The 14,161-nt window shown below is 37.6% G+C and overlaps 1 protein-coding gene across 8 annotated transcripts in view; it reads left to right on the top strand.

Moving 5' to 3' along the window:
• The window catches only part of LIX1 (limb and CNS expressed 1), a 63,216-nt gene that overhangs the window by 4,758 nt on the left and 44,297 nt on the right, over positions 1–14,161 (top strand). For 5 of the 8 annotated variants that reach the window (XR_003522044.2, XR_003522045.2, XR_003522043.2 and 2 more), the window contains one exon: positions 9,408–9,495. The exons of 2 other annotated variants lie outside the window; for them this stretch is intronic. Coding sequence is in view for 3 of the 6 variants with exons in the window: in XM_027605381.2 (XP_027461182.1) it covers positions 9,408–9,495 (88 nt within the window). In the remaining 3 variants the exon portion in view is untranslated. Of the gene's footprint in view, positions 1–3,820; positions 4,391–9,407; positions 9,496–14,161 lie in introns of those variants that run through there. One more of the 8 variants, XM_027605382.2, reaches the window with a different exon arrangement.

Genomic DNA, 14,161 nt, shown 5'->3' with positions numbered 1-14,161 from the left:
GAAATAGTTTCAGAGACGATAATCTTCCTAAATTTCAATCTGTTTTCTCCATCCCTTAGTCACTTGGTTCCTAGAGACAAGTAGCCATGACTTGGCTCAGGCTCAGTTACTGCAGGCCTCTTCTGTGAGGAGTCTGCATGCCTGCACGCCTGGAATTTCACCCTCTTCACTACAGCCTCACCTATAGGCCCATTCTGGTTTACCTATTCCAGCCTCCTCCTCCGGGACAGAGCAGATCATGAAGTGGGGAGGCAAGGAGAAAAGTGGAGGTTCTTTCCTGTTTTTAACTAAAGATGATTCTTTGATGTATTTATTATGTGTTTTAACATGCTGGATGTTATTTCAATTGGTGACCCCCACTTCCTTACCCTTTTTATGCCTGTAATGAGCCACTTAATAACAAAAATGTTACTGGAATGATAGGAATGAATTTTCTTTTCCTTGCCAGCAAAATTATTGTTTCCATAGATTTTTTGTTGCATTGTGCATGAAATGGTGCAAAATATACCACCTTGATTTCTTACATTCTCAGAGTTCTGTACTCCCTGGAAGCTTAGTAAGTGTGCTGTTGCCCTGAGCCTTCCTCTTTTACCATTGGGTAATAAGTTTTGAATATTAAATATGTCAGTTGGATGCCATTTCTCACACTTCTGGGTAGTACTCTAACAGGATGTGTGAAGACAACATTTTGGTTTTCACTGTAGTCATCTACCCTTGTTTTAAGACTTGAATTTTTCTTTTGGCATAGGCCTACAGATGGTTGAGGTTGACTGTGAAATCTAGCATGTGAACCATAGAATCTGTATGAAATAGACATACTGCATAGGGGTTTCTTAAGCTTTTCCATCTCCTTCAGGTACTTTCTGCATTATAGAGAATAGTGAGAAACCACTGAGTTGGTTTTTTATGTCTTACATCAGAACTCTAGGGGGAGAAGTCTTTATGGGTGGACAAGGGGAAGAAATGTTTAGCAGAGGATTTGGGAAATTTCTGCTGAAGCTTTGGACCTGATCCGAAAGAAGAAACTACTACCCAACTGGAATGTTGTACAGTCCCCTTTCTAGAATTCTGTTTTCATTTCTTAAAATATAACTCAGTAAAGATCATGATATTTTTATAGAATTATCTTTGCAAAGCTGTTTTGGGGTTCTCTAAGCAGACTCTTATAGTTTGCCTTCTTTAGAAAAATCTTGGAGAAGTTTAAGATTAATTTTCTTAACAAACTCTGAGTTAGCATTAGTGATGAGTATCTTTGGATTCACCCTATAATTTGTGTCTCTCATATTCTTGAAAAGATATGAGGTTTACTGTGGAATTAGAAGTGATCTATTTAAAGACCAGTCCAGCTTTTAGGAAACAAGTGTATGACTTTGTAAAAGGCTAGAAAATGTTTGATAATATTTGTGGTCATTTGTAATATAGCCACAGAATCATAGATGTTAGATCTGAAAGAAAACATCCTACTCAGCCCCCAAATTTTCTAGATGAGAACTCTGAGCCCAGAGATGAGTGACTTCTTCAAAGTTACACAGGTAACAAAAATCAAATTCTAGATCTCACTAATATAAAATTCAGTGTTCCACCACACAAAACAACCAAAATATTTTTATGTACTGCTAGAATTAAATTTATGCCCATAAAAAGTCCATTTATTTTATTTTTTAATGTATTTTTTTAAGATTTTATTTATCAGAGAGAAAGAGAGAGAGACAGAGGCAGGCAGAGGGAGAAACAGGCTCCTTGCTGAGCAAGGAGCCCGATTTGGGACTCGATCGGAGGACCCTGGGATCATGACCTGAGCCAAAGGCAGACGCTTAACCGACTGAGCCACCCAGGCGTCCCAAAAAGTCCATTTATTGATTGAAATCTGAGCATCAACCAATTTTTATATTATCAGTCTCATTCCTTTGAGAATTCCTGTTTCTCTAATGGGAACCTTAAATATCTTGGTTTCCAATTTAGTATCACACTGAAAGTACTTGCATTCATTTATACATTGTGTCCAATCACTGTATAATAATAGGCTTTTTGTCTACAAACCATCTAGTTTCTCTTTTAAATTATAAACTCATGAATGGCAGTTTCTCTTTTAAATTATAAACTCATGAATGGCAAGGATACTGATGATCTCTTATTTGGCTCAGCCCATGTAAAGTACACATCGGGTGTCTTAACATAAAGTGCTACTTCTTTCAAGTTCTTTTTTTTTTTGATAGTATCTTTGCACAGTGGGGCAGCCCCATGTCTCTGTTGTGTATAACATATACTCCCTGTGGGCATTTACTAAGTAATAGTCATGATTAGAATTATTATTACAGCCCCATTTCTTCTGTTTCCTTTTATTAAGCCCACCCTTCTACCAACTAGCTGAAGAAGCCTATCATATGCAAAACATTTTACTTTTATATTGTCTTTAAAGAACTGTTTTCAGTTAATCGTATAATACAACATAATTATGGAATCCGAAAATTGGAAAGAACATTGGAGAGCACTCTCTTGTGCCTACTCTGGAAAAATATTTTAAGTAAAAGTAGAGTAGTCTTCAACAAGTCTTCAATAACTAACATAGATCACAGCCATTAAGATCTGTTCTTTTATATCTGGTATAAATCCTAATTACTACAATGGAATCCCATGACTTATATTTATGTCTCCTATGGAAAAACTATTTATCTTGTTGTGAGTGGTATGGGAAATAGAGAAATCTATTAAAATCTGTTGATATTTTAGTAACTATATTCTTTTGAAAAATATATTTTTGCTTCTCCTGAAAATTTTAATAGAAAGAGTTACCATGAACTGAAAGGAAGTGAGTGATATCAGATTTCACTAAACTCAATCCTGAGAATGGTTGCCTTGAAGGATTAATAGGAAAACCAACATTCCCAGGCAAGCCAAAAGACAGTGCACAAAGTTTTACTTGCCACTACCCATCAGAAGTTACTATAACTTGGGTGAGGGGGAAGAAATTTAAACTTGGTTCCCAAAGAGATGCTCCTGAATTCAAGTAGAAAATATAATCTGAGGGGCGCCTGGGTGGCTCAGTCATTGGACATCTGCCTTCGGCTCAGGTCATGGTCCCAGGGTCCTGGGATCGAGCCCCGCATCGGGCTCGCTGCTCGGTGGGAGGCCTGCTTCTCCCTCTCACATTCCCCCTGCTTGTGTTCCCTCTCTTGCTGTGTCTCTCTCTGTCAAATAAATAAAATCTTTAAAAAATAAATAAATAAATAAATCTTTAAATATATATAATCTGGTCCCTGACGATATCCATAAATCTTTTTTTAATTTTTATTATGTTAATCACCATACATTACATCATTAGTTTTTGATGTAGTGTTCCATGATTCATTGTTTGTGTATAACACCCAGTGCTCCATGCAGAACGTGCCCTCTTTAATACCCATCACCAGGCTAACCCATCCTCCCAACCCCCTCCCCTCTAGAACCCTCAGTTTGTTTCTCAGAGTCCATAGTCTGTCATGATTCATCTCCCCCTCTGATTCCCCCCCCTTCATCCTTCCCCTCCTGATATCTTCTTCTTCTTTTTTTAACATATAATGTATTATTTGTTTCAGAGGTACAGATCTGTGATTCAACAGTCTTACACACTTCACAGCACTCACCATAGCACATACCCTCCCCCATGTCTGTCACCCAGCCACCCCATCCCTCCCACCCCCCACCACTCAAGCAACCCTCAGTTTGTTTCCTGAGATTAAGAATTCCTCATATCAGTGAGGTCATATGACACATGTCTTTCTCTGATTGACTTACTTCGCTTAGCATAACCCATAATCTTTATAGCACTTCTTTACCAAAGAAGAATTTAGATTGTACTAATTCTTAACTGGAAATTCCTTTGTTACTAAAGTAATTTCCTTGAGAAATAACCTTCTTGATTTTATACTGGGCACAGCGCATTTGAAGGTAGAGGACCAAAAGAAATACCCAAGTCAGAAAGCTGTACACCATTCAGGCAAAATCTGGTTGGAGAGGAAAGCTGGTCCCATGATTAGCGAGCTTCCCCAGCTAGCCTGTAGGTGGGTGTGTTTAACAGAAGGAAGCAATGGGAACCCGCCTGTCAGCCAGCCTTTAGAGCTAATTAGCTCAGCATACAACAAAGATAAGTGAGCCTGGGAGGAGGGCCCCCTGAGGGGTCTTTAGATTCTGGGAAATGTCTGATTGGCAGATGTTAAAAGGGATTCTTTGGTAATCCTGTGCATCAATGAGCTGCACAAATTCAGTCCAGGACTGCAAGAATTCAGGCATGAGGACACTGTGCAGTAGGCTCACACAGGCAGACCCAAGATGGACAGAACCTTGGAATCCCTGAGACACATCATTGCCCAAGTCTTGCCTCACAGAGACCCGGCTCTCGTCTTCAAAGACTGTAAGTACTGAAGGGGAAAAAGTTTTCTGAAAATAGTCCTAAACGTCTAGTCACATCCTATTTAAGTGTGATTTCTCCTAAATCTCTGTAGTCGTGTGCTGTGGTCTAAGTGATACTTAACTTGTTCCTGACTTCAGTCAGGAGAATGTTTTCATTTCACCTACGGGTATTAGTCGCTGGGTTATTTTGTCAGTGATACATCTTACTAACTGTTTGGAAGTCTTTCCTAAAATACAAGACTGCCCTAAGACTTAATGAACCTCTTCCAGATGCTTTTTTAAATAAAGCAAGGCTGATTGCTACTGAAATTAAAACTAAAAATAACTTAGATATGATAATAAATATTCTGTATTTGTTAACCTGTTTAATCCTCAATAACATATATTAACTGTGTTAAATCAAGTATTGTGTCTGAAAATTTTTGTTGCAAGCAAACAACAAATCACCAGTGAGCTCTTAAATTTTGGTAACAAATTATAACATTTTAGTTAAAAGGCCAATAAAATTAGAGTCTTCCCACCTCTGCAACATAAAAAAAACCCAAACAGCTATGGCAAATTTATTTCAAAATCCTTTTTTTTAATGATTATGAAAAATAATTCAATCAAGCTCTCCAATCCTAGCAATACTATTAAACCATTTGTCATGTAACTTAGTTTCTGGAACCAATTTGATTTCCTGCTGCTGCAAAACAGACTATCTTCATGTTGTATCTTATCTACAGTGAGTTTCATATTACAAAGGGCTTCTGAAATAGAATTTTGCTATGGAACTGCCCAAAAGGTAAAATGCATATGGAATTTTTTTTTTCTTCAATAAGTAACAGCTTTCTTTGTGAATCTTGTTATGTTTGTCTCCATCAAAACATCAATGCTTGGATTTTTGCTCTCTGATTGCTGAATAATGTTAGTTTCCAGATGTCCTTTTAGTTTATATTTCTCATATGTGTGATAAAGAAAAAAATGTTAGGCCATTTTATTCTATAAAATTTTCTTCTTAGAAATTAAATTGTTACCAATGTGCCCTTCAATGGCATATTAAAGCACTTTATTTCCTTCCTTTCTTCCTATCTTCCTTTCTTCTTTCTTTTTAGATATTGTCTTCCAAGCATATGTCAATATCTATGCTAGACAAATAAAAATCACTCCTCCCCCAAACTAGCCTGGAGTCTATTCAGGTTTAGTGTGTTTCTTTCAGTGAAAAGGAAGAAAAGAATGTCTTTCTCCTACAATAGCACTGAATTCACTAGTGAAGGGTAAAAGGGCTCTTGACCTGCTCAAACCTTTGGATAAATTGTATAGAACCAGGGGTCTTATGCTGTGGGTTTGGGGAGTAGAAGCTGTAAAAAGAAATAAAGGAGCAATTTTTCACTGAGTTTCTTGTGAATTTAAGAAGTTTAATCAGAAATTATATGGTCCACTTTTTAAGCTTAACTAAACCCCAGCAATTGTTTACAGTTTAGGAGAGAGAATAAAATAGAAAAGGGATTAAAATAAAACATACATTATGTTCTGTCATCCAGACCTTTGCAGGAACTCTTTTATATGGAAAGATAAGGAAGTGTCCTATTTCATATATTTCATTCATTAACATAGAACCTAAATTTGATCAGATAGCATTGCGTGCTTACCCTGGAATGGGCTGTACTCTGCAACTGCTTACATGGCTTAATAGGTGTAGGTATTAAACAGCTGATCCTCTCCACTCAGGTATTTCTAATCTGAAAAATGACTAAATGAAAGTAAGCCAAATGGCAAATTTCTGTACCAGCACTTCTTATAACATTGAAACATCCAACCACTCACCATCCTCATGGAATAAATGGGAACAGCCTTACTCACTTTCTGGGGGAGAACATCAGAAGTCTGCCTGGGGGTTATGCCATGCCTTGGCAGCCTGTCGTGCATGTGCCAGAGTTTAGCACACAGACTCATTTTCTTTGGCACACCCATAAGCTGCTGCCACCACACTCATCTTTTACACAGCTTGTAAAAAGCTGCCATCAGCCCTGAACAGCAGGTTCTGAGCAGCCTCCTCTCCTCCTAGTTACTTGTGGCCCCTTTTCCCCCACCCCAATCCAGTCTCCCTGCCAGGAGGACAGAGCTAAGCACTTGAGTACATCACTGCCAAATCCTTAAGAAAAATTGCTACCTTGCTTTCCTGCAAGTTGAAAAGCCAATCCAAGAATTTTTAAAACCCAGGACAGTTGAACAAAGAGCATTAACACATACTCTCTCTCTCTCAATCTCTTTCTCTCTCTCTCTCAAAATGCTTTTCTTAATTTCTATAAATGCAAGGGCAGGTTTTTTTCTCTCTTCATTCTTTGGAAACACATGATACAAGGGATGTAAATGATCATTTGATTAACTTTTTTTGCCTTCAATGGCTTTTGATTTATTTAAAAACAAGGAATTGTAAATTGAATTTTCTCTTCAAGTTGGTCAAGAAAAGCACCCAGAGAGTTTTCTAGTCTGAGACCGATACACATGGGGATAGTTACATTCATTTAAGGAGATATTATTTGGATGCTTTTCTCCACCAAGGAGGCCCTCCAAGTGGCATTTTGCAATGCAATCTCTCATTTGTTTTAGACAAGGTGTTCATCTGGCAGTAGTTGCGCTTTGTTTTTTATTTTCTTTCCTGGAAGGAATTAATTCTATAACAATTTTTTGCTTTTTTCCAGAACTATTTCACATTTCAAATGAAAAATAATGGAAAGGCATTTTAAATAAGGTGGGCTCTCAATTTGAAATTTGCTCATCTAAACTGACACTGGACTGTTTTTCTCCACTGCCTAAATGTCTCAAATTTGTAACAAGTAGCTCTAGGAGTCTCCAAACCACCAGACAGAATCTCTTTGCAGGGAAATTAAGGCATAGCTCCATGTTGCCTTCCATTCCTGGCTTTGTTCAACATCCAGTTTCTTTTCATTTGTCATGTGTCACAACCAAAGATGAGCTATCCTAAAAGCAGCCCTTGTCAGCTCTTTTGGGTGAAAGTGTGTGTGTGAGCTTACTATTTGTTTGCCACTGCTTGACAGTTCCTCATGTGCTTTTTCAAAGGAAATTCCTGTGATTTCAAGATGGCTGCACTTTCAGATTCTACTCTGAGAGTTAACTCTTCACATAACAAGAGTATAATATGCTTATCTGCCATCTTTGGGCTTGCTCTTTATCCATTCATAGTAATACTAGCATATCAACTCCTCACCATGCGATGACAGGCACTATGCTAGGAACATTTATTCACAACAAACCAGTAATGTAAGTACTACTGTTATTTGTAGGTGAGGGAACTGAGTCTCCTGGAAGTTAAAGTAGCTTGCCCAAGGTCACACTGTTAAAGAGTGATAGAGCCAGAATTCAAATGCTATATTCCAACTCCTCATCTTTAGCCTCTACAAGACATTGCCTCTCAGAAGTGTTACATTACCTTGTCATTTGTGCTGTCATGGAAAAATGGGGGGTAAGGGAGTGGGCATTGAAATGAACTCTTCTGGGAATATGGAGAGAACCCATTAAATAGGCACATCTGAACAGGAATGTGACAGGAGAGTCGGAGGGGAAGGGCATTTTTGAGGAGAAAAGAGCTTGTCCAAAGACCTATCAGGCAATACAAAAACACTGCATTGGGGAAGGTGGAGACAAGGCTGTAAAGGCAGGTGGAATCACGCAGAAGTGCAGGCAACAGGGAGCCATTGGCGTTAACAGTGATGCTAGATTATATCTGCAAGTTTATGGCGTTATGTTGCGTTGGGAAAAATATTATATTGACATGTGTTGAAGGTACATTCCCGATACTAAGTTAGGAAGAATTGCAGCTTTTTCAACAGCAGAAATCCTCTTGCCCTCCTGCCCATTCACACAAGATGCAAAATTTGCAAATGTAAACATGGCTGTAGTGAGAAATCAGTTTGACTAACTGAAAGCCAAAATCAAGGCAAACTTTCCTAAAACAGATTGTTAAAAAATATGATCTTCATTGTCACTGAAGCCTTGAGAATCTGTTGGTTTCCAGCATTGACTGATAAAGTGATGTTAGATTTCATTAATATGTTTGCCCAAATTTCATAATGAAAAAGTGAGAAGAAACCGTTACTAAACATTTCACAATTAGAAGCAAATTTCTCACATATTTGAGGTGCATTAATTTCCATTTAGGAAAGATTTTTCTGCATGAAAGTTTTTATTTATATCAGATAGGTGACTACTTTAAAAAGTACATTTTTACCCTTTGAAAAAACTGGACCAGACTATAGAGCTATTAAAAACATCTTAGTAATCATGAATCTGGCTGTATGCAACCCAAGAGAGCAAAAATCCTCAAGAGTAAAGTATTTTCTCTGTCCCATGCTTTTTAGTGTAGTTATCTGAAATCTATAAATTTGATGATACATTTATGGTTTTTGCATTTCACAGAAAGGAATGGAGTAGGATGTAAGGGATGAAGGTACTTGTGCAGTAAAATCTCTTCACATATTGCATTGCATTCCACCACATAAAGTGTGCCTAAAAATATATGGTTAAGGAAAAATAAAACAAACCCTCCACTGCTCACTAGCTTATTTTGGATTAACAACTGCATCTTAATTACAATAATTTGAATTCTGATCATTTTAGCATCTAAACTGTGAACTGAAGCCTATTCAAATGCTAGTTTTACTTTATTACAGGATACAATTAGTTTTATTTTAATTATACTAAGAGACAAATGCAGATTTCAGTTCAGCTATTAGTGGCATAAGCACTGTTCTCTAATCCTTTTTTCAGTATATATACATTTGATAGATTTAAATACTGAAAGTCTCAGCCCCAGAGGAAAATTTTTCAAAATGGAAAAAAAAAAATAAGTGGCCTCTTGATCACTTAATGGCCATCTGTCCTGATACATTTATTTTTTAATATATAAGTAAGATTTAACAAATCAAAATAAACTATGATCGACATTCAACCTGTGATCAAATCTAGTCCTTCATGGTCTGCTGTCTCATCTCACTGTAGGCTTTTTTTTTTAACAGTTAAGATTTGTTAGCCTGATCTCAACTTTAACAACTTCTGAAACTCATGTGTTAAGTTACAGCCATAATAGGATACAGCTGCACACGGGTGAGTTTCTAAGTCATGATTTTTCTGTTTAAATGATACGGTTTTACTGATTATGTGCTACAGATTGATTTAAGAAATGTAAGACAACTTTAGAAGACTTTCATAAAAGAATCTTCTGTATTTAATACATTTCATATTGAAGTTTTAACCCCAAAGGCTCTCACTTCTTTTCGCCTATGTTCAAATGCTCATGTAAGTTTAGTCTGTCAAGGTAGTTAAAACAATCTTATTTTAAAAGAAAAAGGAAAAAAAGATTCTTATTGAAAGTTTAATATTGACAAAATAGTCAATTATTACACTCCCTGTGGTTCTCTGTATTCTTTCTTTGCTGTCCATGGAATGCTGTCTGAATTATGGTTTCGCTTTTTTTTTTCCTACTGCGATGATAATCAGTTGATCCCTATTTTGATCTCATCCCGTTAGGCAGCTGTGGGAACCTGTCACTGAGTCACCACTCCTTTGGCACTCATAGCCTATACAATGTAGTTTACATTTCTCTTGTACATTATGAGTTACAGCTTTGCTGGCATGTTTTTGTCCACACCTGAGGTGGAAGTCCCAGGAGGGCAAAGCCATATCTTGCTCTTCCATGTGCCCTCCCTAGCAGGTGCACAAAAGACATTTTTTGGTTGCTGATTGGTTGGTTTTCTCCCTCACAAGAAAGAAGGAAGATTTTTCCTATTGTCAGGTGTTCTCCTTTACTATAAAATAAACTGTACCTTCTAAAACAAAATCCACTGACACCTTAATCACAGCTTAATTGCATGCAAGGTAAAACTGACAGCCAAATGAAACAGTATGGAGGAAGAAGGGGCTCCGGAAATTAACACAGCCACCTCAGACAATTTGCCCAGAGCACTGTCTTGGGTTGGCCATGGTAGAGCACCCTAAATCATTCTATACACCACATTGGCACAGTAATTTAGATTGCCAGTCCTTATAGTCATCTTCAGGGTCTAACCTCAACTGTGGGTCACCAAAGACTGTGTGTGCACCATGCGCTTTAGGTCAAAACTCTATCTATGCCTTGAACTTGTACATAAACCCTAGTTAGATAGCTATTTCAGAGTCGTGAAGGGCTTTCTTATAATGACTTTTCCTAGGCAGAGTACATTGTAAGCCTAAAGGCACATTTGCACAGATTGATCATTTTAACTAAACAGAATTGGTCAACAAACAACCAGTGTTTGCTTTTATTTTTTTAATCTTTGATTAGTTATCTAAAATCAACAGTCCTACAAAGTCTCCTAAATACAGTGTAATGTCAGTGCCTGATGGAACATGGGAAAGACGTATACTTCCTGATTGGTTAAATAGATTACATCAGGTTTTTATTTTATGTAGTTTTTGTGATTGGATGACATCATCTGACCATGGTACATGTATAAACTACACATGGAAACTGAGGCATGCTGATGCTGTTAAATTCTGGTACACTTAATGATCTTTTATTTTATTTTGTCTTTGTGATCCCTTTCTTGCTCCTTCATATTCTCTCCCCTTTGCCTTCTTAAAAAAAAATTACCCAGTACTTCCAAAGATATAAAAAAGAAGTGTCACTGGGGCGCCTGGGTGGCTCAGTTGTTAAGCGTCTGCCTTCGGCTCAGGTCATGATCCCAGGGTCCTGGGCTCGAGCCCCACATTGGGCTCGCTGCTCGGCGAGAAGCCTGCTTCTCCTTCTCCCACTCCCCCTGCTTGTGTTCCCTCTTTCACTGTGTCTCTCTTTGTCAAATAAATAAATAAAATCTTTAAAAGAAAAAAAGAAATGTCACTTAGATTTCCCCCCAAATCATTTACAGTTCAGCAATTTTAAATTTTGAAGGTGAAAATTAAACCAAAAAGAATGAGATACTTTTTGCATATTTTGGACAATATCCCAAGAGGTTAACTTTGTAAAACAACCCAAAGGATAATTCCCTCAAGAAAAGTATTCAGGGAAGCGCATGGGACCAGAGCAGAAGAAAAGATAAAGCAAACGAAAGGAGAAACAAAACCAGCTTTCCAGCTGCTGGAAGAGCTAGGTGCTGACTCTCGAACATTTTACTAAAAGAAAGTTCCTCTCCTGGAACAAAGTAAGACTCCAAGCTGTCTCAGTCCTTCAGTGTAGCTGTAGCTATCTTTGAAAAAGTATCTACACATAAGAAAAAGGGACCCAAGATTCCTGCAAGTTGTACCTGACCTGACACGCAAGCCGTGTCAGCAAGATTCCATTAGCCTGAACAAAACCTCGCAGGGCCTGAAGATGGCTATAAATGATTAGACAACTAGGTCTTGGTCAGTGTCCTGGAGTTTACCAAGCCAACCACAAGACCCAAAGGTACCCCATTTTACAACCCACTTGGCACGAATCATAAATTGGCATCACACCTTTAGCCTGCCCCCTAAATTATTTGGGGGTCCTTTTTCTATTTTTACTCAAAAAAAAAAATCTAGGAAATCACATTTGGCAAGAATATGTTGTACATGATCGAATTGCTAGAATAGAAAATACTAATTAACTTTATTTTAAAATATCACCTGCTAAGGCTAATTTAAAGATTATATTAAAATATTCCATAACATAAATCCATCTGTTTGGAGGCAGAGAATCAATTTGAAAATATGTTAATCATCTTGAAAGCCTTTTAATGATTTATCTTAAATGGTAGCCTTTCCAATTTGTCTTTAACTGTTTTGGCAAGGGGTATTTTACACAGCTAGAATTTTTTCTCTGTAAGGCAAAAAGAAAGTGGTTCTTTTTTTCTGGATAGATTTATAACATACTTTTAAGAGCCCTTTTTGCTGACAAATGACTCTCATGTAGGACTAATCTCATATTAAGTAATTGAACTGGGCAAGGAACTATAATGTTTCTATTTTCCTGAAGCATAAGCAGTCATTAAACATTAATTTTAAATAAAAGTTAGCTCCTTTCATTGTTTCTGCTACGAGCAGTTGCCTTTAGCATCCATTAGAAAGAGAATAATTTGGACAAACATCCCTATTTCCAGATTTTGAGATGTAGCATTTCATCCATTTACTTTCTGGCTATTATGAAGCTTTGACTTTATTAGTGAATAATATCAAAAGAGCCTTCTCTTTTCCATCTCTGAACTCTTTACATATTTTGGAAGTAAATAGCACAACGTGTAAAATTAGAGAATTTTCAGATGTGTAGACTTTTTTAAAATGTTTAACGATATGGTTTCCAATCCAGGAACAGTTTCAAAGATGCAATATGCAAGCATATAATCATGCCATTTCCTTTCTTCCTTCACCTTCTTTAACCACAAATAGCTAACACTCTCGTGTTTACTATGTGTAAAGCTCTATTCTGAGCATTTCCCATTTAAGCCTTACAGAAATTCTGTATAGGAAGTACTGCATTTACAGATAGAACTGGAGCAGTTAGGTAGGTATCTTACAGTGGTAAAGACAGGATTCAAACCCAGGCATTCTGGCTCCAGATTCCTTGCTTTTAACTACTAAGTAAATTGCCTGCTGGTTGATAAAAGGTAGAGAGACAAGATGCGGTACACATGTTACTGTGTTTGAACCAGTGACTGTATTTGAGGACTCTTCTATAACATACTCTATAATCCATGGGGCATTTACATTCTGTACATCTCAGAATGCCCATATGAAAACATAAATCATGTGTCCCTATTGGCATCTTTATCGCATCCAATCCATGAAAATGACAAGCTCTGAATTTGTAGGATAAAAGCCCTCTGAGTATCCAGTTATTGATGATCTTGTCTGAAGGGGCTTTGTGCTCCTTCCAGGCTGCAAAATGAGACTTCCCTTGTTTGTCTCATCCCCTACCCACTTCTCATAGATTTTTATTCCCGAACTCCTCCCAGAAACTTTCTCCTTGGGGTCACCCAGATCTATAAGAGCACCCATACATTCTCTCCCAGTGTCTGGGCCCTGCCTCTTGGATGGAGCCACCACAAGCAGCACAGCACCTTAGGCAAAGACAAAGGGCAAGGGACTCTGCTCCTGCCATTCTTACCCACTCAGGTAAAGCTAGGGCACTAGGACAGTGGGCTTAATTTCCAGTTATTAGAAGCTAACTCCCCTTATCCTGTCTCCCGTCAAATCATACCCCTTTCCTATGCCCCTCTTACACAATTCCTTGGCTGAGGCATTACTAGTATTCTTACTCTTTTTGTCAAGCCATCCTTACTCCTTTGGGAGAACAACTTCTCTCGTATCATGGTCTAGATCTCATTCTTCTGAAGTGGCTCAGGTTAGGCCTTCCTCCAGGGCAGATTTTTCCTGAATTTTTCAGCCCACATTCATTTGCTTTCCCCCCTGAATTGATTTAAGTACTGTGCCATAAATTTTTAGGTTTTATATATTACTTTAAAATCATCTCTGTTCTACAATGTAGCACTCTAATATTTTCTTCACTAATTATATTATGCATATATTATGTCTGCAATCAGTAAATGTTTATGGGAAGAAGCCTGTTTTGAACTTTTTTTTTTTTTTACTTCATATCATCAAGGTCAGGGTCATCAGATAAACCATGCCAGTGCCACAATGCTGGTTAATTATGGTGTTCTGTTCCATTAATTCCAGAAGCTACTTTCATATCCTTTTCAACATGCTGTTTCAGAGAGTCAACATAAATGGATTAGGGTTGGCACTCCAAGATAAAATTACTCACGATCTCCATTCA

Source organism: Zalophus californianus, chromosome 5 (genome assembly GCF_009762305.2).
Source record: "Zalophus californianus isolate mZalCal1 chromosome 5, mZalCal1.pri.v2, whole genome shotgun sequence".
NCBI lineage: Eukaryota > Metazoa > Chordata > Mammalia > Carnivora > Otariidae > Zalophus > Zalophus californianus.
Note: the sequence above shows the minus strand (reverse complement) of the source record. Positions and strands in the feature narration are given on the sequence as shown.